The following is a 22,635-nucleotide window of genomic DNA, read 5'->3' as shown; positions in this document are numbered from 1 at the left end:
GTCTGTGTATCAGTAGACTCATGCTACAAACTGCTAAGACAAACTAGGTAAGCAAACTGCCCCACCATGCCAGAGATGGGAGAATATGCCCCCTTCAGTGCCCAAGAAGGACGTACAGACACACGTACTTTAGGTTTTGCGAGCTCCTTGATTCTCTCAATTTCCTCGTCAGACATCACATCGTAGTACCTGACGATGTGTGGGCTGTCCCACTCGTCTTCCTCTTTGAAAGGAGCGATGAGCAGCTGTGGCACCCTGTCGCCATGATGGTACCTACAGAAGAGCCTCTTCTGCCTCCTGGGTGTCTGGGAAGCACAGAGCAAGAGGCCTTGAGCTGAGTGAGTTGGAACCCTTAGTCCCAGTCCAGCTGTCTGCGGACACAGCTCTTACACTCCAGAGCCAGCAGCTGCCCCCTTCCTCCCTGCCACAGAACAAAACAAAGCCCCTCAGCTTGACTAGCATGAAGTGACACCCTACATGTTGGACAACTTTTCCTTCTCTTCCAAGGTCATCTCATGTGCACAAATCCTATGGCAGAGGGCAGCTCCTGACCTCTTTGATGGAGATTTAAACAGGTCTGAAGGGGACAAGAGGGAAGCCTTTCTAGAGGTACAACATGTGGGCGTGAAAAAGACAATTACATCCCTCACAAGGGAGTCCTCATGAGCAGGTGATAGGATTTCAGAGCTTTCAAAATCCAGGGACACCAACACCAAGCTCCAAGCTTCACAGAGATTTACTCTCCCCATACATTGTACTTTCCCTTGGGACCTGAGGCATCCACACCCATCTTCTTGCTCATACTAGTGAGTCAAACCAAAGCTCAGCACATGGGGGTAAGGAGGGGAGAACACTAATAACTTGGAGGATAGAAATGCTACCTGGGGGGCTGGGAAGGTGGCTCAGTGGTAGAGCGCTTGCCTTGCAAGCATGAGGCCCTGGGTTCGATTCCTCAGCACCACATAAGAAAAAAGAAAAAAGCCGGAAGTGGCGCTGTGGCTCAAGTGGTAGAGCGCTAGCCTTGAGCTGAAGAGCTGAGGGACAGCGCCCAGGCCCAGAGTTCAGGCCCCATGACCGGAAAAAAAAAAAAAAAAAGAAATGCTACCTGGCCATTAGGGGAAAGAGTGTTCCACCCTACACCTCCAAGAATACCTATGTCAGCCTCAGGGATGTCACCAAGAATTAAGAAGATGCCAAGAAAAATAAAAAGAATCCACAGATGGAGGAACTTCCTCCCTGCACTGCCTGTCCAGAGCCAGTGTCCAGATCCATGTACTGGACTGCTCCCACCCAGGTCTCACCAATTTGACACCTTCCCCACGACAGAGGCTCTCATACACGTCCCTCTCAGGCAGGTAGTCCACAGGCCTCTCATAAACACCTTCCTGAGTTGCTAGAGAAGATGCTGTCTGATTTGATGGTGGTTTTTGTCTTTCTTCCTCTAGCAGCCGCTCAAAGTACCGCAAATTCCCTCCAGCACGCTCATGGCTTGGATCTAGAAAAAGCAAAGAACAAGAAGGAAAAGGAAACCACAAACATCTGTAAAGTCATTTAGGGAAATTATTCTGTAAGCAGTTTCTCTCCTAGTAGCTCATTTGTATGTTACATTCTGTATTCCACAGCACCTAACCTTGAATGTGGAGGCCAAAGTAAAAAAAAGACACCATCTTGGTTAGAGATAAGAAAGGAGCATCAAAGCAAGAGAAACTTGGCCTCTGAGAAGGCTTCCAACTCAGGCCTCTTTTCAGGTTCTAAGGATCCAGTCCAAAGAAGCAGTCATGAATCTTGCTTCCACTTTGCTACTTAAAACCATTCCCCATGGGCTGAGAAGGTGGCTTAGTAGTAGAGTGCTTGCCTCACATGCATGAGGCCCTGGGTTCAATTCCTCAGCACCACATAAACAAAGAAAGCTGGAAGTGGCACTGTGGCTCAAGTGGTAGAGTGCTTGCCTTGAGCTGAAGAGCTGAGGGACAGCGCCCAGGCCCAGAGTTCAAGCCCCTCGACCAACAACAACAACAACATTTCCCAGAGTGTAGCCATTACTTGTGACCATATCACAAATGGCCACATAGCTAGAAGATTAGATGAATGCTAGGAGAAATAACCACAGCATGCAAAGAGGCAGGCATGGTGAGATTTTTGTGCTACTCCTCAGATAAGGAAACTGAGGCCCAAATGTTAAGTGACTTAAGTTGAGGTATATAGCCACTGCTTCCCATGGGGCCCTGCATCTAAAGTCAGCTAGCATAAGATGTGTCCTGCAAGTTTAGTAAACCTTGGAGATTTTGCCAAGTGAGCCAATAAGAACCTTGGACAGGGATTTATGGGAAGCAGTGGCAAAATAAAATCTGCCAGTGGCAAAATAAAATCTGTGAAACTCCAGATGATAACAGCATCTGTAGAAGGTAGAACAGACAGGTTGTAAAAGCTTGGTACTTTTGGCCTCCTTCAGTCCTATATCACAAGACAGACAAAGCACCAATGCCATGGGCAAATCATACGTTAGATGCCAGGACACTAACACCTGGGGTCACTGTTTGTCACTGATGCAACCCTGAAATTCAGATATCCTCTGGAACTGTTTCTGACACAGGTTTCCAGCCCTACTAACCTTCCCTAACCTCCTTACCAAGGGAGAGCAGGCGGCGCGTGAGCTCCAAGGCACGGTGCAGGTCACCCAACTGGAAGACAGCATAGCTAAGGTAGTCCAGCACCTGGGACTTGGCTACGGTAGCCTCCTCTCCAGCATCAAGTTGCTTTAGCACCTGTTCCATCCACAATACTGTATGATAATAGTCCCCTTCATTATAGGCTGAGCGGCCCATCCCAAAGCAGTCATCCACACTGAGTACTGCCTGGTATTTAGTTCCTGCAGAAGGAGAAACAAATCATCAAGCTCCAAAGAGCCTCTGGGTTATTGAGGGGGGAAAAAAATCTCACTTTAAGAAAAAGCCAGCCAGGTGCCAGTGGCTCACACCTGTAATCCTAGCTACTCAGGAGGCTGAGATCTGAGGATCACAGTTCAAAGCCAGCCCAGGAAGGAAACTCCATGAGACTCTTATCTCCAATAAAGCACTAGAAAACTGGAAGTGGCACTGTGGCTCAAGCAGTAGAGTGCTCGCCTTGAGCTGAAGAGTGCAAGGACAGCGCCCAAGCCCAGAATTCAAGCCCCATGACCGACAAAAAAAAAGAGAGAGAGAGAGAAAGAGAGAAGAAAAGAAAAAGCCAAAGCTATTGCAAGGAAAGCATAACCCAATAAGAACCCTTCAAGGGCTTATATAAAACACATCATGAAGTGTCATTAATACAGTAAACACAGATAAATAGGTCAGTCTTGCGCAGTGACAGGGTTATAGCTTATCTCCTAATAGCAGATTCCCCTTCTTCCAAGTGGTAAAGGGGTTTGGGATGAGGAAGCCCAGAAAGACCACCAATCATTATTTAGGAGACCACCAACTATTATTTGGGCTCATAGGACCACACAAAAGATGCTTAATGGGTTGCTGCTCATATGAGCCTAAAGGGCAGAAACATTTAATGAATTTAAGAATTAAGGTGGCAGTAAAGGCTATGGATGAGGATAGTCACTTGCAGGAAACATCTGACGAAAGAATGAAGAACATGCCTGAGACTGGAGCCATAGGAAACATAGGACAGAGAGGAACATTGAAAAGGAACTAAAAGGGAGAAGCAGAGAGAGCAGGCACAGTGTGACAGACACACCAAGGGAGGTCAAGAGCCAAGGCTGCAGTGCCAACTTTGGCCGCTAGGTAGCAGGGCCCTTGGTGAGCACCAGCTCAGCAGGCCTTGTGAACATGGGTCATTCGTGAGAGCTGAGTGAGCACTACAAAGTGACTATGAGGACAATTTCAGGCCTAGAGGCAGCAGCAGCTACAGAGTCACGGGGATTAGGAGGGACTCAAGATGGGAAGGATTGCGTGTTCCTCAGAGAATAATGAGATCCCATGAAAAGCAAGGAAGGCTGAGACCCTGACTAGAAAGCACTGGTATCTCCCAGACCCCACTAATAGCCGTGGGCATGGCTAGCACATGAGCAATGCCTGAGATCATCTGTCCAGGAGGAAAACCCTAACTTCAGGAGGGTAGCTGCTGCACACTTCAGGGTCTTCTTGCCTGTACGTGGATGTATACCTTGAGACAGTATCTCAAGGTGGTCCAGGAATCAACATGGGATAGAAAGTTGAAGAGTAAACACAAGATGGAATCCTAAGTGGGCCAAGAACTAAGGGGTTCATGGAGTTCCTTTCTCCACTCACATGAATCTCCACAGATCTCTTCTGACTCTGTAGGCATTTGAACCTGCCCTGATGGAGGCAGTGAGCCCTTAGGCTCTGCAGCAGGACAAAGCTGCATCTGTGTGGGCCTCAATATAACTCTAAATGCCGCCTAAGTCTCAGTCCCTAGCCTACCTAGAGGTTATTCATTATCTATCTAAATAGAAATAAAACCTTCAGTTTTAAAGGGCTGGGGGCAAGAATTCTAAGAGATGAAATGCAAAGATATCTCCTTGGAATGCTAATAACTGGTAGCTATTATCAACATATCTCACAGATGCCAAGAATGTTAAGAATGGCTTTCAGACACTCAGCATGCATCCTCCCCAGAAGCCAACTCAAAATGTCTCCTCCCCAGAGGATAACAGCTGAGCTTCCTGCTGAAGGGTAATCAGACATGGATCAGCCCAGCTGACATGGACAAAGCCATTCCTGCAGAACGAGTAGGATGAACAAAGGAGCTAAGCAATTCAGAAGGTGAGAACAATGGGCAAGAAAGCCAGGGAGGCAACAGGACCTCAAAGATTACATATAGGAGGAGTTTAGGGCTATCCCTGAAAGTTAAACATTGCAATCAAGAAGGGGATAGAGGGCTGGGAATGTGGCTTAGTGGCAGAGTGCTTGCCTAGCATGCATGAAGTCTGGGTTCAATTCCTCAGAACCACATAACCAGAACAAAGGCAGGGAGTAGCGCTGTGGCTTAAGTGGTAGAGTTTAACCTTGAGCAAAAGAAGCTCAGGGACAGTGTCCATGCCCTGAGGACTGGCAAAAAAAGGAAAGAAAGAAGGAAGGAAGGAAGGAAGGAAGGAAGGAAGGAAGGAAGGAAGGAAGGAAGGAAGGGAAAGAGGGAGGGAGGGAGGGAGGGAAAGGAAGGGAGGGAGGGAGGGGACAGATGTATGTTCAAGATCATGTGGAAAAGGAGGGTCTTACTAAGTGAGCTAGAGATATGAGACAAGTCAGAACAGTATTCTAATAATCAAGAAGTGGGAGGGGGAAGTGTATACAGAGAAGTGCAAAAGACACCAAGGAGGTAGCCTTGGTGTCTTAAGATGCTGGCTGATGGGGCTGGGAAGGTGGCTCAGTGGTAGAGCACTTGCCTTGCATGCCTGAGGCCCTGGGTTCGATTCCTCAGCACCACATAAGCAAAAAAGAAAAAAGCCAGAAGTGGTGCTGTGGCTCAAGTGGTAGAGTGCTAGCCTTGAGCGAAGAGCTGAGGGACAGCGCCCAGGCCCAGAGTTCAGGCCCCACAACTGGACCCAAAAAAGAAAAAAAAAGATGCTGGCTGACACTGCCAATAGATAGAAGTGCTTTTGGCTGATGGGGGCAAGTGAGGAAAGTAAAGAGTTCAAATGAAGGGTGAGAATTTCAATTTGGAATGCATGAAATTTAGACGTCCATGGAAAAATGCAAGTAGAGATGTCCCAGAGGCATTTGCCTACACTGGATGGAACTTGGTAGGTATGCTCTGACAAGACAGCCACAAGATTTCATCCGTGTACAGGCAATGCTCTGGGAGATGAAAATGATTTGGTCTACCTGGAAAAGGTGTTCAGATGGAGTCCAAGAGAGAATCTCCCTTCTGCCCTTTTGTCCCCATTCAAGACAATCAAGGAACTGTTAATCAGTGTGAAAGATCAATGTCAAGATTAGCTCCTCCCTCCTCCCAACCAAAGGTACAGGTAGAATAGATAGATGTTGCAGGTACCCTGAGCTGCCTTCTTTAACTGACTTCATGGTCAGACTTGGTCCAAGACCTGACTTAAGCAAGAACAAGGGTAAGTCCACCTCCCTTCCTGTTGGCTCATCAGACTCTTCCATACCAAGGTCTAAGGCCTTGACAAGCCAGTAACAGAATACCTAAACATGAAGAAAGCATTCACGCACTATAGATCCCTCTAGACTCCCCAGAGATGAGATGACATTGAAAGTTTAATGGGGTACAACTGAATCCCTGGTTTATTAGTCCTGAATAGCCTTTGGAAAGCACCAGTTTCCCCTAAACTCCACTAACAGCTATTGGGCTAATACTGGAACTATTAGTGGGAAAGGAGGGACAAAAAGAAAAAAAAATGAAGGAACAGAGAGGTCAAAAAGTAGCAGAGAATGATAGTGTAGAACTCACAGGAGAGGAGGATATTAGGCAAAATGGAGAGATCGATGTGTGAAATGCTAAGTTAAAAAACATTATGCCTGAAATCTACCCACTGGTGACCTTGTCAGAATAGAATTGGTAGCTAGTAGAGACAAAGGCACTGTGGTTTCAGGAGTATATGGGAGTGTAAATCACTCTACCCAGTGGCCTAACTAGGACAGAAAGAAGAGATTGACTTCAGCAGCAGAGTTGCAAAAGAACCTTGGATCTGGGGGAGTAGCTTGAAAGATGAGCAAGAACAGAGCCTACACATGACTCAAAGAGAAAGCTCAGAGAAGTGGGCATCAAGTGAAAAAGGGTGTAAACTGATAGAGACTGGATGAAGGACAAGAAATAGTGAGTTTGCACATCATCCTTACATAGAAACAGAAGGGTGGGCTGTAGAAGCCTCTGTCTGGCCACGGATCTCTGATGTTCTAGGAGTAGCAGCAAGGGGGCTCCACAGTAGCAGCCTTGGCTTTCCCTGACACACAAGAAGATAGGATCTTGGCTAATACCTGGGGTTAAGGAAGCAGGACAGGAGATAAGAGGGGGTGGCCTTTATGGTAATGAGACTGGCACCCAAGGGGGATCTAAGCAAGGATTACCATAGAAGTAATAGTGCAACAGAAACGGTGGCATGCTGGTACAGCTAATGGAAAAGACACCTACAAAGCCTGGAGTGGGGAGTTACCTGGAAATTCCCCTCTGGAAATCATGGCTGGGTCTAGCTTGTATGTGTCTTGAAGTCTCATCAGGGCTTTGGCAGCTCCCGACTCATCCTCATCAGTGGGGAAGAACTGCCGCTGCACTGACAGGTTGGCAATGAAACCTTCCAAACAACAGTGAGAATAAAGGTTACCCTCAATCTAGAGACAGAATTCTACCTGAGACCAGAGAGGCAGTCACTAAAGGACCACTGGCTTCTGGAATCTTCCTGCCTCTTCCTTCAAATGCTGGGAAGAGGGTCTGTCCCCTAATCATGGGTCCGGGATGTAGCTCAGTGGTAGAGCACTTGTCTGGCATGCATGTGAGGTCCTGGGTTCAATCCTCAGCACTGGGGGGATAGGGGAAAGCTGTTTTTCCCTTCCATTAAGAAATCCTCCCTGAGGAATTGTTGGAAGAACTTCTCCTTTCTTATTCCTTCCTGTATTCCTGCCTATGTTACTCATTTGGAACTGAACAAAGCCTGCACATTGGTTAATACATGTGAGTCTAACAGTCAGGGCATGAGCTTCCTTATTATAGTGTCTAAGACCACAATTCGGAACCCCAGTCAGCTTCCAACCACCGAGTGTTTGCTGGGATACCAAGCCCCGGTCATAAAGTAAAAGATACATCTCTCCCTCTACCAAGGCTCTAGAAGGAAGCCAGACCCTCTTGTGCTGATTTAGGCCTTCCACTGCACCTGTGAGCTGAGAACTGGGAGAACATGAAGGCATTCCTTCCTTGGCTCCTTTCCAAGAGCAGCAGCACCTGCTGGCACCTACTCTCACCACATCAAGCCTAAACATCCATTTCCAGCCAAGCCTGGGGCCCCAGGAACCAAGATGCTGCTTTCTTGTCTTCCTCATGATTGTAGGGGCAGAGAGACACTAAAGAATTTAGCATATGATGCTGGAGGGGATGTGGACAGAAGGGAACCTTACTGCATTGTTGGTGGGAGTGTAAACTTGTTCAACCACTTTGGAAAGTAGTATGGAGGTTCCTCAAAAGACTCCACATAGAGCTCCCCTATGACCCAGCAATCCCACTTTTGGGCATTTACCCAAATGTTCACAAACGAGACCACACTAAAGCTACCAGCACAACTCTGTTTATTGCAGCACTATTTACTATAGCTACGATGTGGAACCAACCCAGATGCCCCTCAGTAGATGAATGGATCAAGAAAATGTGATATATATACACAATGGAATTCTATGCCTCCATCAGAAAGAATGACATTGCCCCATTTGTTAGGAAATGGAAAGGCTTGGAAAAAATTATATTAAGTGAAGTAAGCCAGGCCCAAAGAAACATAGGTCCCATGGTTTCCCTTATTAGCAATATCTAGTATATGTCTGAGTCAAGCAGAAAAGGTCAGATAAGGTGATGTTGAACCCTAAGATATGTATTCAAATGTTTTTTTTTCTTTCATGCAATTGTTTCTATCTCATTTACAAGATTATTTCTTTGTTGCTTTGTATGTCCCTCCCCCACAGTATACCCCTGCTTTCACTGTATTTGATGTTGGTATAATTTGTGGAGGGGAAGGGAAAAAACAAATCATTTAAATAGGGATACAGGTGGACCCATTGCAACAATGAGATGTACAAGTCGTTATGTCGAAAATGAACTTTACAACTTTGGTGTGTGGGGGGGAAGCGGGGAGGATTGGGGGGCGGGGGGGAGAGGATGAGAAGGGATGGGAAGGGGAAACAAAGGAGGAGGCTACAATGCTTGATAAGAAATGTACTCATAAAAAAAAAGAAATGTACTCATTATCTTGCCCATGTAATTGTAACTCCTCTGTACAGTATTTTCACAATAAAAAAATTTTTTTAAATTTAAAAAAAAAGAATTTAGCATGTGAGAAAAAGAAAAGGTGCCCCTCTAATAAAAGCTGTCAGTGTGCCCCCTCATTTCAGACACAAGCACAAAGCCAGAAATGAATACAGCCCAGTGCTTTCTGGTCCTGCCCAATCTCCTTCCAGGTGATTATAAGGTTTTCCAGATGTTGATATGAAAGGGAGAAAGCAGAGAACAAGATCAAAAAGCGGAGATCATGTGTGCAGGCTGTCTCCTGCAGGGCAGGCAGAACAGCCTGTGCTGAGATACAGGCCCAGCCCAGGGAAGGGAAGGGGGGAAGGGCGGGAGGGTCTGGGAAAGGCAGCCCTGGTTCTAGAGGCAATGAGCTCACAGGGCACAGCTCCAGCTCCGCTGAGCTCACCAATCCCTCCCAGGAGGCCACCCTGCCTCTAGCCAAGCCCAACCCTGTCTGGTCACATGGGCTGAAACATGTCTCAGCCAGAAAGACTGCTTAGTCTGAAGTTAATCAGCAATCTCAACTCAAAAAAGAGACAGGGGCCGAGCCCAAGGCTGAGAGTCCATGAGGGCCACCTCCAGGTCTGCTTACCATCACTTCTTGTTGACAGGAAAAGTAGTAAATCACGGAAAGCACTACCACAAAAAGAGGATTAAAAAAAAATCAAATCATACTTTGACCTGTAAATGCCATTTCTAGGAATTTATCCTAGAAAAATAACCAGAGATAGACAAGAGATACATAAAAGATTGCTGAAATTTTGGAAATAACCCCATGTGTAGTAACTTGACCAATATAGCAGATTACTATCTAACCCTTAAAATCACATTGAAGAACTTAATCTAAGAGCATACAGAGAAATGGGAAAATCGGGAAAACAGTACATATTTACATCACAAATCCCTCCAACATGTATGTTTTGTTTGTAAAAGACAAAAAAAAAATTCAGATGAGGCCTATGTTACCCTGCCTGCCTTGGTCCTAACACCCTGACTCCTTCTCAATTTGCTTGTTCCTCAAAGCAAATGAGTTTTCATTCCTGATATAAGTAGGGTTCTATTTTTTAATGCATATCTCTGGTAAAGAAGATCATAATTTTAGCAGTGCTTATCACTAGGCAATTGGATTAAGAATTATAATTATTGTATATACAGGTACAAGGGCTTGAAATCAGGGCCTTGCACTTTCACTTGGTTTTCTTGTTAACAGACAGCATTCTATCACTTGAGTTAGGTGTCCAAGTCCAGAATTTTGCTGGTTAACTGGAGACAAAGTCTTGACTTTTATGCCCTGGCTGGCTCCAAACTTCCATCTTCTAGGTTTCAGTCTCCTTAGTAGCTAGGATTACAGGTATGAGCCACCAGTTCCCAGCTATAATTTTATGTGGTCATGTTTGTGTTTCCAAACTTTACTGCTAAAACATGTATTACCACAGTATAATCTGAAAACAAATGTCATTACCAAAACTAGGGGAGATAGATAGCTAGGCACCGGTGGCTCATGCCTTTAATCTTAGCTACTGGGGAAGCTGGGAATGGGAGGACAGAAATTTAAGGCCAGCCTGGGCAGAAATGCTCAGGAGACCCCCTTCTCAACCAACAGCTGGGCAGTGACACACCTGTGTCAGGTTGTGGGAGGCTGAGGTTGAAAGATACGAATTCCAGATTAGTCCTGGCAGAAAAAGTCCAAGGGATTTCAACTCCATGGAAGGAAGGCTGACATGGTAGCACACACTGTGATTCCAGTTATGACAGGAAGACTAAAGTAGGTAGACTGAAACTCAGGCCTCCACCTGGGCATGAATCAAGACCCTATCCTAAAGATTACCACTGCAAACCAGGACTAGAGGCTTGGCTCAACAGTATGGCAGCAGTCCAGTAACATGTAAGGTCTTGAGTTCAAACCAAGAAGAGAGAGAAAGGGGCTGGGAAGGTGGCTCAGTGGTAGAGCGCTTGTCTTGCATGCATGAGGCCTTGGGTTCGATTCCTCAGCCCTACATAAGCAAAAAGGAAAAAAAAGCCGGAAGTAGCCCACGACCGGACCAAAAAAATAAAATAAAATAAAAAAACAAAACACTAATTAAAAAAAAAAAGAAGAGAGAGAAAGATAGGTGATAAAAGCACTACAAAAGTCAACAGTTGTTTATTACATGTTAAAACATACATACATACACACACACAGACAGAAATAACCAACCCTTGGGTTAGAGGCCTGGTACTGTTGACAGAGCACCACCCAATGAGTGAAAGGGTTAAGTACTCAATTTGAGTCCTAGTCTCAGGCAAAAAATAAAAAGACAACTCATTTCCAGCATTCACAGAGATGAGACTCATGATATTGACAGAACCATGTTTACATATTACATTTGTCTATCAGACCTAAGATGGCCTCAGACAGACACTAAGACTCCTAAGTACCTACTCACTGTCCCTTACCTGCGGCAGAGTCTTGCAAGACAAGGTCTTCCAGTGCAAGCCAGTCTGTGTTTAGCCGCTTCACTAGTTTATAGGCATTCACAGGGTGAGCCAGGTAGCCCTCAGGGTCAGCAGCTGACTTGCTTGTCAAGGCATCCATTTTGCTGGCCCAGCTATAAATCCAAAGAAAAAGACTATCACACCCACCCACATAGGCCTTGACCTGTAATAACTTCCCTGGTAAGATCCAGGACCCTTTCTGTCAAGAGATAACAAAAATGAATATAGTAACTCCTACAGATACATCTAGCCCTTTAATCTAGGTAAAAGCTGGGAATCCCGATGTAAATTAAAAGGTAGAAAGAAAAAAACTGTAATTTTTAATTTGCCCATGTACTTAGCTACTCCAAAGGATTAGCATGAAGCAACCTCCAGGCCTGTCCCACATCATATCTCAAAGACTTGAGGGAGGACGATCTGACTCCAGTTGAGTGTGGGGTTTAGGACATTGGTACACACCTCTTAATCTTGGAGAGCTTGGCTTCCTCCACAAGGATATACTCCTTCAGAGACTGCACCAGGTCTTTCTCTGCATAAATCAGGTCTGTCATGTGCCCTACAGGAGAGAAGTAAGGGCAAGTGAGAAATGAGTAAGGGAATATACAGATCCCTTCCTAGAAGTCAAAACATTTAACACAGCAGTGAGTCCCCTAGGATAAAGGCATTTCAGCTCTCTGATAATGACAAGGACAACTTGGAGTTAAGGGGGCGGGGGGGGGGGCGTGGAGCACTAGATATCCACATGGCCCCGCCCCCATTTCAGGAAGAAAAGAGGTAGAGGTGCCAAGTGGATGTGTAGGATAAGTGCACTGGGGGCTATTCAAGGAAGAAACCCCAAATTTCATCCTGCCCCTGGGGCATGTATATCCATCCTAAGGGCTCAACAGGTGAAAACAAGCTCTGAAACTTCAGGTGAGAAAGAGAGGAGGGAACTGGATCTTCAGAGCACAGAGTGCTTACTGCTCAGAAGCACTCTCTGGACCAGGACCAAAAAGAGCACATGTAGCCTATACTTTTCAGAGATGAGGACCCAATCCTAAACTGGTCAAAACCAGTGGGTGAGGCCATCCCACTCTGAATGAGAATGAGCTTCAGGAAGTGGCATTCCCTAGCATTTGAGCCAAGAGCTGCTTGGGCAGACAATAATCCTGTTAACACATACCAATAGAAGTGAAGAATTCAGCTTGCACATAGCTCAAGACTCCAAGCCAGGCCATCAGCAATACAGACACTTGAAGTTTCATGGTCGGAAAGGGCAGTGTCTGCAAAGCATTCAGAAATATTCATTAGATGATCATAGTAAAAACAGTCACCTGGGTGAGAAGACACATACACACACATGCACACATATACACACTCAATGCATATACATATACAAGTACATATACATATTTAAATATATCTAAAACTAAGAAAGATATTTAGGATCACCCAGGGGGAAAAAGCACAGGATATGGAGCCAGTGATATACATTCAATCCTGGCCCCTGCCCTGGGAAGCCGCATGCCCTTGAGAGAGGCCTCATCCTCTCAATTCCTGGCAACCACTTACAACATGAGAAGGCTGAATCACAATAGGGTATATTCACCTCTGGTTCTAACATCTGGTATCCAAGATTCTGGCCCATCCCTTCACATTTCACAGACTGCTTATCTGTTATTATCTTATCTTCCCATACATGTGGCTAGGATAGTGCCAGATGCTGGGACCTTCCCCCAACCCATAAGAAAAGGCAGGGGAAAGAAAAGGCAATGACAGAAAGAAAACTCATACAGAATGCTCTGAGGGGCCCATACAAACTGAGGTGTGCAGCAGATGGTTAGGCAGAAGAGAAATGAAGCTGACCTCTGCCAGTCTGCACCTGCCAAAAAAGAAAGCAGTCAAGAGAGTTGCACTTCTGGGCAGACACTGTCCTATTCTCACTGGCAAGTCATCATTCATTCACAAATATTTACTGACAACTCAGCCAGGCACTAAGCTAGGCACTCAGGATACAAAAGTGAATCCAGCCACCCATAGCCAAAACCTTGGGCTGAGTTTGCTGACATGGGAAAGAAGCCAGCGCCAGTGCCTTCTCATCAATCTAGAAATAGACACAGCTCTGAGGGAGGCTGGTGCAACCAGAGGCAAGCCTCGCTGGCAGTGGACCTAAGTACACAATGGAAGCTTCAGACATTGTCTGCCCACTCAGCAGGCAGCCTGCAACGTGCCGGAGGACCAGTACCCGTCTGAGCCCCTGTTCTTCCCATCCTTCCTCTTGCTCCACGTTAGCCGGGTCACACTAGGGTGCTCGAGTGGAAATTTCCAAGGAGAAAATAAAGGAAATAGGAATGCTGTTCCCCAGAATGTAAGCCTTATCTAACAGAATTCCAAGTCTCAGCTGACTCATGCCAGCTTGTCAGTTTTTGCCTTCCATAGTCAATGACTCACCATTCTTCACTCACCCTTTCAGGAAAAATCCCTCTTGGCTGTGGCTCCAGCTTAAGCTCAAAGAAGACAGGCCCTCCCAAGACCCCCTCCCAAACAGGCTCTTCTACTAGAAGAGGAAAGTATAAGTGGCTAGTTCCATATGTTCATGTTAAGCCTAATATCTACAGAGGTAACAGCTTGTCTGTCACAGTCCAGGTGTGCAATACAGGACAATTATCTTCTAAGCTAGTCCCTGCTGCAAGGCAGGGACTATTGGCCTAAGGGAGTGAGGTCAGCAAAAGAAAGCAAGTCACGCTGGGCACTGGTGTCTCACATCCGTAATCCTAGCTACTCAGGAGGCTGAGATTTGAGGATCGTGGTTCAAAGCCAGCCCAGGCAGGAAAATCCATGAGACTCTTATCTCCAATTAACCACCAGAAAACTAGAAGTGGCGCTGTGGCTCAAGTGATAGAGTGCTAGCCTTGAGCTGAAGAGCTCAGGGTCAGCACCCAGGCCAAGTTCAAGCTCCATAACAGACCACCTCCCCCCCCCCCACCCAAATAAAAGAAGGTAAGTAGGCCTGGGCTAGCTCTGAGGCAGAGCCCAGGTCCTCCAGACTCCAGCCCGGTCAGCTCTCAGGCCTCACCACACTGTCTTCTCCACTCCAGAATCCTTGGCCTGTCCTCTTGCTTCCACAGGAAGCAAGCACCCCTTCAGAATTGGTGTATCTGTTCATCAAGAGCTCTGAAGAGAACCTGCTGTAAGGAGAAGACAAGAAAAACTCAGAGCCATGAGGATCTGTGGACATTGTGGGACTAGCCAATGTTCCTCAGAGGTGGGATGCTTGGGAGAACAGATGAAGAGATCAGACTAGAGAAACAGACAGCCTCTCTCTCTCTCTCCTCTCTCTCTCCCCCCCTCTCTCCATTATACCATGATCAAATTTATCTTATCCATATTATTTTTAAGCCTCCTTACTCCTCTATTCTCCTTTTTAACAGTTTTCATTATGCTATTTTCGTACATGTATATAATATACTTCTATCATATTTACCAACCTCCAACACCCTCTTCTCCCTCCTTCTCCATTCTTTTCAAGTCACCCTGCCAATACCAACCATGCTTTATACATTATAGCACTTAGAAGAAAAGCAGCCAGGTTTATTACATGAATACCATCTGTCATTTCTCTGGAATGTGCTGCCTGGCTTAGATGCCCATCCACGAATCCCAGCCTGCAGGCAGAGCCTCAAAGAAATGACTTATCAAGAGCCTGCAAAACCCTATTCTGGCAGAAGAGGGGGAGGCTGACCCAGAGAGCTGGGTACCCTTAAGTAGCTTCAAGACTACCACATCAACTCTGCCATCCTAAGCAGGTGCAATGTTGAAACCCCAGCTTCAACATTTAGTCCCTAAACTCAGAAGGTTTTGTACAAAATGTCATCTAACTAGGGTCAAGTTGGGAGGAGGAGACATTTAAGAGGAACTGTGCTCTGCAATGTGGGAAAGGCCAACCTCCATCTCATATCTACACCTTCACCTACACCTATACCTCTACCCAGAGCTTGCTCTAAACAGAGGAGGTAGAAGTACAGATAGATGCCTGACTTATGTTCTACAAAGTGTTAATTTTTGCCAAAAGTCCTCCTAGAAACCCTAAGATATCCATGAACAATAAGCCTGGAGATGGTCAATTTCAAACTGCCTTTAAAAAAAAAATAAAGCAGCACTAAACCTAAGCAGAAAAATAACACCGAGTTTTACCTGCACTGCATTCCCAGGGTTTAGAATATCTGTCCTGTATCAGGTAACTCTCCCCGGCCCACACTCACCAAAAAATAATAACTTGTTTAAGAAACTACACAAAAAAATTCAATTTCTTCCATATAGTGGATTGTTTTGGAGTATATAAGAATGGAGACACTATGTAAATCAACATGGAGAGATGAAGCAGAATGAGAAGAGCAGGCCCCAAACAATCAATATATACTGTATGACTCCATTTTTTGTAAGGAAAAAAATGCACATATGTACATATGTAAGTGTATATATGTAAATAGGTGAGAAATCATAATTAACTGTATCTTGATAAAAGAATCTAATTTTTCTTTTTATGCTTGTTTTCCTAATCTTTCTATAAGGAATTTTTTAAAAGTATTTTTATAATATGGTTAAAATGTAAAGAAAACAAAGCATACCCTTCTCAAATGAACTTGAAAAGAGTCTTGGCAGCCCCAGAGTTTGGATCCCCACAGGGAGGTCCTGAAAAACCTGCCAACATCCCAGTGACAGTAATTCACCCACCAGGAAACTGGCACTGTTTCTAAGCACAGTGATTCCAAGACATACAACCAGAGGTCCTACACCAAGTATGCTCTTTGGAAGGGACATTTACAAGCTGGCCAAATGGCCATGGAAAGATGTTTCCAGATGCAAACCAGCAGCAGCCTCAGCTTCTCCCCTTACCTCATCAGGCAGGACACTCTGCCAAGCTCCCAGCTGCAACCCAAATACGACAGCTTGAGTTTTAACAATGTATTTAACAGCCTAGAGATAGAACATGGGTTTGCTGAGAACAAACAGGTCTCTCTTGGCACTGGACAAAATGCTGCCTGCCATCTACCAAGGGGCAAAAACTCCCTGAATAGGGGTCCAGACCCTCCCGCCCCCTCACTCCCTCACCGTGACCCTGCTGCTCAGTGCTTTAGCCAACTCCATTCATTTACATGAATGCTCAGAAGTAGCTGACACTGGCACCCCAGCAAAAGATGTAAAGTACCCAACTCCTACCTTATATTATGCCTCAGCCATTACCTTGGTCTGAGCCATCTCTAGCAGCCTCCTCCACCATGCAAGTCCTCACTCATTCTCCACATCTCTGGCTCCACTCCCAACTCTTTTCTACCAGGATTAAGTCCAAACTCCTCAGCCCAGAGGGCCCTTGTACCTGTGTGACCTGCCCTGCTGCCCTCTCCAGCTCCATCTCAGCTCTTGGAGCCCCATACCTTCAACAAGGACTTGATGTGAAAAATATTCTCCTTCACCAAGAACTTAATGAAGCCTAGACTGGTGCTCAATACAATGTGTTCTCCTCATCCAAGTGTCCTCTTGAATCTCAGCCCTCACTCGACATTTAAGAAGACAAATTGTCAGTAAAGAAGCTTGATTGGTTGCATCAGAAGAAGTGGGGACTCAGGAGGCCCTGGAATGGATAAGGATATGTGTGTCAGATAATGTATATCTCTACCTACACTTTCTCTATCTAGTTACTAGATTCTAGAACATGAACAAATTGATTTCCAAGTCCCCACTTGAGGGAACCAAAAAAAACTACAGGCCTCTACTTCAGTAACAAGACAATAAAGTATCAGAGAAGGTTGATAAAAACACTAAGCAGGAGGTTGAATACTATCAAAGTAGATTATTCACAGCTATGAAAAGGGAACAAAATGCCGGCACCAGAGGCTCACCTCTGTAATCCTAGGTACTCAGGAGGCTGAGACCTGAGGATCGTGGTGCAAAGCCAGCCAGGGCAGAAAAGTCCCTGAAACTCTTATCTCCAATAAATCACTCAGAAAAAGCCAGAAGTGGCACTGTGGCTCAAGTGGTAGAGCGCTAGCCTTGAGCTAGCTCTTGAGGGGCAGCGCCCAGGCCCAGAGTTCAGGCCCCACCGGACCCTAAAAAAAAAAAAGAATTAAAAATAAAAACAAAAGCCAAAAACAGGCAAATTCCAAGCTAGGTGTTCAGTCAGGGTCTTGGCAGAGATTTGGCAGTCTGTGTATACCTAACTAATGAGAAGGAAATGTACCTGAAGACAAAATCCACACACTAACATATTGGAAGCATCTTACATGCAGTCTCCAACTCTCTGGTCTCATCCATATCCTAGGCCCTAGGCCATTTGCTGTGTCTCAGCCCAGTAAAAGAGACTGTAGGCTCAAACCAGAACCTCTGGCTCCTCCCACCACCTCTACTCCAGCCTCTCCAATGGCTATGGAAGGGGCCCTACTGAGGAGTGAGGGTAAGTTAACTTCCCAGGAGGCAACTCTGACCAATAAAAGCAGGAAAAGGCATGGAGTTTCTACAGGGCTTGCATAGAGAGGTCCTGAATAGATGAACAACTAAGACACTAGGTGTGGTGCAAAATACTTTCCAATAAAGCATTAAGCACTTAAGCCCTGCCTCAGGCTCTATTTTCTGGAATAACCACAATTTATGTTTCTACAAATCTTTCATTTCTGCCATCTAATTCTCCCTAAAACCCTTGTAAGCTAGATAATCATCTTCACTTCAGATACAGTAGTCTCCCCTTGTCTAAGACCTCAGTGGATGAACCACAGACAATACCAAACCCGGGAAGACGATATTGGTTTTGTTTTCTCTAATACATACATACCTGGGATAAAGTTTAATTTATAAATTAGGCACAGTAAAAGATTAGCAATATTAATATCAAAACAGTAGCTATAACAATGAGCAGAAATAAAATTGCCATCATCACTACTCTTGTACTTTGGAGGCTTTTTTGGGGGAAAGAGGGGTCCGGTCATGGGCCTGAACTCTGGACCTGGGTGCTGTCCCTCAACTCTTCAGCTCAAGGCTATCGCTCTACCACTTGAACCACAGCGCCACTTCCGGCTTTTTTTTCTGCTTATATGGTGCTGAGGAATCACACCCGGGGCCTCATGCATGCAAAGCAAGCGCTCTACCACTGAGCCACCTTCCCAGTCCCTTTGGAGGCTTTATTACATGAAAAGTTACTTGCTCACAAACATTACAATGTCACTATAGCAGTCAGCCTGATAACCCCAATGGCTACAGAGTAAGGAAGTGACTAACAAGTGGGATGCACACACAGCTTGGATTCACTGTACAAAGGGATGATTCATAGCCCCCGCAGCACTGTGCAGAATGGCACAAGATTTCATCATGCTATTCAGATAGGTCCACAATGTAAATCTCACAAATTCATTTGATAGGACAAGCATTACCAGGAAAACCAGTGGATCTGAAGCAGTCTACTGAGCAGTGGGTCTCTGAGTGAAGACTAGTAGACAATGAAGATGCAAATCTAGGTACCAGTGGCTCTCAGGAGGTTCAGAGATCTGAGGGTGGTGGTTTGACGGCAGCCCAGGCAGGAAAATCTATAAGACTCATCTCTAATTAACCACCAAAAAGTGGAGCTGTGGCTCAATGGTAGATAGAGTGCCAGCCTTGAGTACTTTCATGTAACACCTAGACCATCATGGAATAACCTTGGAAATAGCCCATCCCTGTCCTAGAGCCACCAAGAAAATGTCCCTGGCAAAAGACAAGGGACTAGACCAACACTCCAGAGGCTCATGTACTTCTGTGCTTCTGACCTGCTCATTCCAGGTTCCTACAAGTACCAGACCTCAGGATCTCCACCACACCCTGGCCCTCAGGAGTGCTAGGCACAGAGCAGGCTAGGCTTTAGCAAGTACTTCTCGAGAAGTCTAGAGCAGAAGCTGGCCTGTCACCAGGCTCAGACAGATCCTATCTGAGTTGGAGAACATTCACCAAACATTTAATCCCCTGCCCTGCGATGACACCAACTGAACAAAAACTCTCTTCTGGGACTCCAAGAAGTCCAGTCCAATTTTCATTCCTCTTTGCTCTGAGAATAAGAAACTGTCTATCCTTCAATCCATGTCACCCACAGACCACAGGACCCACCAGCTCCCTTTGCTGTTTTACACACTGAAGTTCCACCCTCGGGCACTTCAATGATTCAAACCATCAGACTTGAGCAGCTTTTTCAAAGTTTAACTGTCACTCCAGTACTCTGCTGGGCCTGCACGTGCCTGCATTACAGTATTTGCTGCCAAGCTCCATCTGCATAAAATTAAACTCTTAACAGATCCCCAGAGCCAGGGACACACCTACTAGCCCTCTGCACACTATCAGCCAGCGTGGCCACAATTCAGCCAAGACCTCGAGTCCAGCCTCAGACCCTCGCAAGGATGTGAGAGGGCACAGTCAATAAGGGAGGCTTAACCCTAGAATCCCTCAGAGTGGCATGTAGCCAGTTGTACCCTTTGATAAGCACCCACATACCCAGCTTCTCCTCTGGCACATGGCCATCTGCCAGAGGGAAACAGCCATCTGAGAGATCATAATCTAGGCAAGAATAGTGTCTCTATCACCTCCTCTCTCTTCCCTCCCAGCCCCAGGCAGAAGCCACACATGCAGGAGGTACTCCAGGAATGAACAGAGATCAGCTGTAGCCAGTCCAAAGCAGCAACACCTCATTGCACGGTCTGTGGCTGGGCAAGGGGGAGGAGGGGGAAGAGACTACATAAGCAACACAAGATGCTACAGTTTAGCTGTCACCATGTGTGCTTGCTGAGCTCCCCTCTCAATAACCAGGGTATTTTAGTATGACAACATCTTTGGAATAAGGCCCTCAGCCAACTTGACTCCATCCATGCTACGTGGCTTCACTGACAGGGACAAATAGTGGACATGCGTAACCATGTGAGAACAAGGAGGCCCTAGGAGAAAAGAATTTGAAGGCCAAACATCCTGTGAGTGGGGAGAAATAGAGGCACAGAACCACAGCGAGAGACTGCACCCTAGATAGTTCAGGGGTTGTTGAAGCAAAGCCAAAGGAAATGCTGTGGTCTATTTAACAGAGAACTCTCGCATGGAACCTGTTGTGTTGGCTCAGACATGAAGCAGGCTGAGAACAAGCAGTGGCTGGCAATAACGTCCTACAAACTCTTAGGCAGATGACAAATATCTGTGAAGTCTGGGAGCCCTTGTTCATAGGGCTAGGTGCTACCTAGCCCCTGAAGATATAAAGCAGGAAGTAAACGCCTGTAATCCTAGCTGCTTAGGAGGCTGCAATCTGAGGATCACAGTTTGAAGCCAGCCCAGATAGTAAGGTCCCTGAGACTCTTGTATTCAATTAACCACCAAAAGGCCAGAAGTGGAGGTGTGGGCTCAAGCGGTACAGCATCAGCCTTGAGCAGCAAAAGTTAAGGGCCAGCTCCCAGGTCCTGAGTTCAAGCCCCCAGTACCAGCACAAAGCACAAGTCTTACATGTCACTCTTCAGAAAAATAAATCAAGCCTGTCTTGGGAGCAACCCCAATGTTTCCCTGTAACCTCTTATATGTGTCAAATTACAACACAGAGGCCAGGGGCCTCCATCTGTACTATACAGTAGCAACACCTGAGGCACCAAGTGCTCTGATTCAAGCTCATACTGCAACGATTGCCTGGGCACTTTCCACACGCTATAGGCCCCAGCACTGTCCATCCAGGCTCTTGTGGTTTCTACCCCATCATCTTGCTATCTTTAACCAGAGTCCTGCAAAGCATGATGCTGGTCCAAGTCTGCTCTCACCCCCATCAGCAGTCCCCCTGTGCAGATTATGGTCGCAGTTCACCAAGTCACCACCACCTCCAGGAAACCCTGAGCCCTGGAACATCCAAGATGCCACAACCCGTGTTCAACCCCCCCTTTCCACACCCCCCCACCCCACCCAGCCCCAGCCTGCACAGCACTCACCATGATTCAAGGCCTGAATTTTCAGACTTTGCCACTCTGCCTGCCTGCCCCGGTGGCTAGCAACTCCTTGCAGGACTCGTGGGCTGAATTACTTCACTGATGACTACTTGGGCTCCTTGTAAGTGCTGAGAGGGAAAGAAAAAAGAAGAAGAAGTGGGGGGCAGGTTGAGAGGCAGGACTGGAGGGGCAGCCTTTTTCGGAGCTAACATCCCATCTAATTAACTGGCACTGGGCTGGCTCCCAGCCCGGCTCAGGATTGAGGGGCGCGGCCTCCCGAACACGAACAGCCCTTGCCTGGGGCCAGGCCGACGCTTCCCGCCACGGGGTCAGGCCCCGCCGCTTCCCGGGAACCTAACCAGGGGCAAGGGAGGCCAAGTCCCCGCCCGGCCTCGCCAGGGACCGGCAGGAAGGGCGCCGCCGACCTTCCGCACCCCGAGCTCGGGAAGGGGAACGCGGGCCGGGGCAGGAACCCGCGAGCGCTGAGGGACGCCGGGGGCTGGCGGGCCAGCCAGCCGGCAGGGGTGCGCGACGCGACCCTCCCGGGTCCCAGCCGCCGCCGCCGCCCCTACCCTCCCTCACTTCCCGATCGCCCGTGGACAGAACCCCCCCCCACACACACACACCCGGCGATTCCCCCCCCCCGCGCCCAGTTCCTGAGACCCACCGCTGAGGCGACCCACGGGGCGCTCACCTGGACACGCGCCGCGCCCGGCGTTTCCAGAACCTCCCGTGGCGTCGCCCAACCCGCTCCGGCCCCGCCTCCCTCGCGGCTCCGCCCCCTGGTGGGCGCCGGGCCACGCCCACTCGCCGCGGCAGGCTCCGCCCCCTTGAGCTTCTGCCACATCCCCACCTCCCGCCCCTCCCAGGCCCGCGGGGTGGGGGAGCTTTGGCCCTCCACTCCCCTCCCGGGGAGCTCTGCCAGGATGGGAAGGCTGGGGCCTCCCGACCTCACGGGCTGCCCCGGGCGCGTGGGCATCGTGCCAGGCTGGGGGGGGGCCGCCAGCGCCCGTCATGCCGCCCGCCGCGCGCTGCACGTAGGCGGCGCCTGCCTCCTCTCTGCACGCTCTTCAGACACCTGTGGGACTCGATCTGCCCAGGTCTCCAATCGCGGGGCGCCGAGCCCCTTCCTCCCCGGCCCCCATCTCCACGTGGATGTGCAGAATTAGGGGAGGGGGTGAGGCCTGGGGAGGAGCTCATGCCCATTTCCTTAATGGTCCTGCCGAACACTTGGTCCTTTCTGCCCTGCTCCATCACTATCCCACAA

At 47.4% G+C, this 22,635-nt stretch overlaps 1 protein-coding gene across 6 annotated transcripts in view; it reads right to left on the bottom strand.

The window, feature by feature from the left end:
• P4ha2 (prolyl 4-hydroxylase, alpha polypeptide II) overlaps positions 1-22,123 on the bottom strand; it is a 35,070-nt gene extending 12,947 nt beyond the window's left edge. For 3 of the 6 annotated variants that reach the window (XM_013033817.1, XM_013033816.1, XM_013033822.1), the window contains exons 1-11: positions 22,063-22,123; positions 21,372-21,496; positions 16,842-17,038; positions 16,651-16,737; positions 12,590-12,689; positions 11,887-11,983; positions 11,389-11,540; positions 7,121-7,258; positions 2,630-2,869; positions 1,302-1,495; positions 129-305 (exon numbers count right to left, since the gene is read on the bottom strand). In XM_013033817.1, coding sequence (XP_012889271.1) covers positions 129-305; positions 1,302-1,495; positions 2,630-2,869; positions 7,121-7,258; positions 11,389-11,540; positions 11,887-11,983; positions 12,590-12,689; positions 16,651-16,665 — 1,113 coding nt within the window. In that variant the 5' untranslated portion in view covers positions 16,666-16,737; positions 16,842-17,038; positions 21,372-21,496; positions 22,063-22,123. Of the gene's footprint in view, positions 1-128; positions 306-1,301; positions 1,496-2,629; positions 2,870-7,120; positions 7,259-11,388; positions 11,541-11,886; positions 11,984-12,589; positions 12,690-16,302; positions 16,336-16,650; positions 16,738-16,841; positions 17,039-21,371; positions 21,497-22,062 lie in introns of all 6 variants that reach the window. The other 3 variants (XM_013033821.1, XM_013033820.1, XM_013033819.1) reach the window with 3 other exon arrangements.
• Between the last annotated feature and the right edge of the window lie 512 nt (positions 22,124-22,635).

The sequence above is a fragment of the Dipodomys ordii genome, unplaced genomic scaffold, assembly GCF_000151885.1.
Source record: "Dipodomys ordii isolate 6190 unplaced genomic scaffold, Dord_2.0 Scaffold177, whole genome shotgun sequence".
NCBI classification, from domain to species: Eukaryota; Metazoa; Chordata; class Mammalia; order Rodentia; family Heteromyidae; genus Dipodomys; species Dipodomys ordii.
Note: the sequence above shows the minus strand (reverse complement) of the source record. Positions and strands in the feature narration are given on the sequence as shown.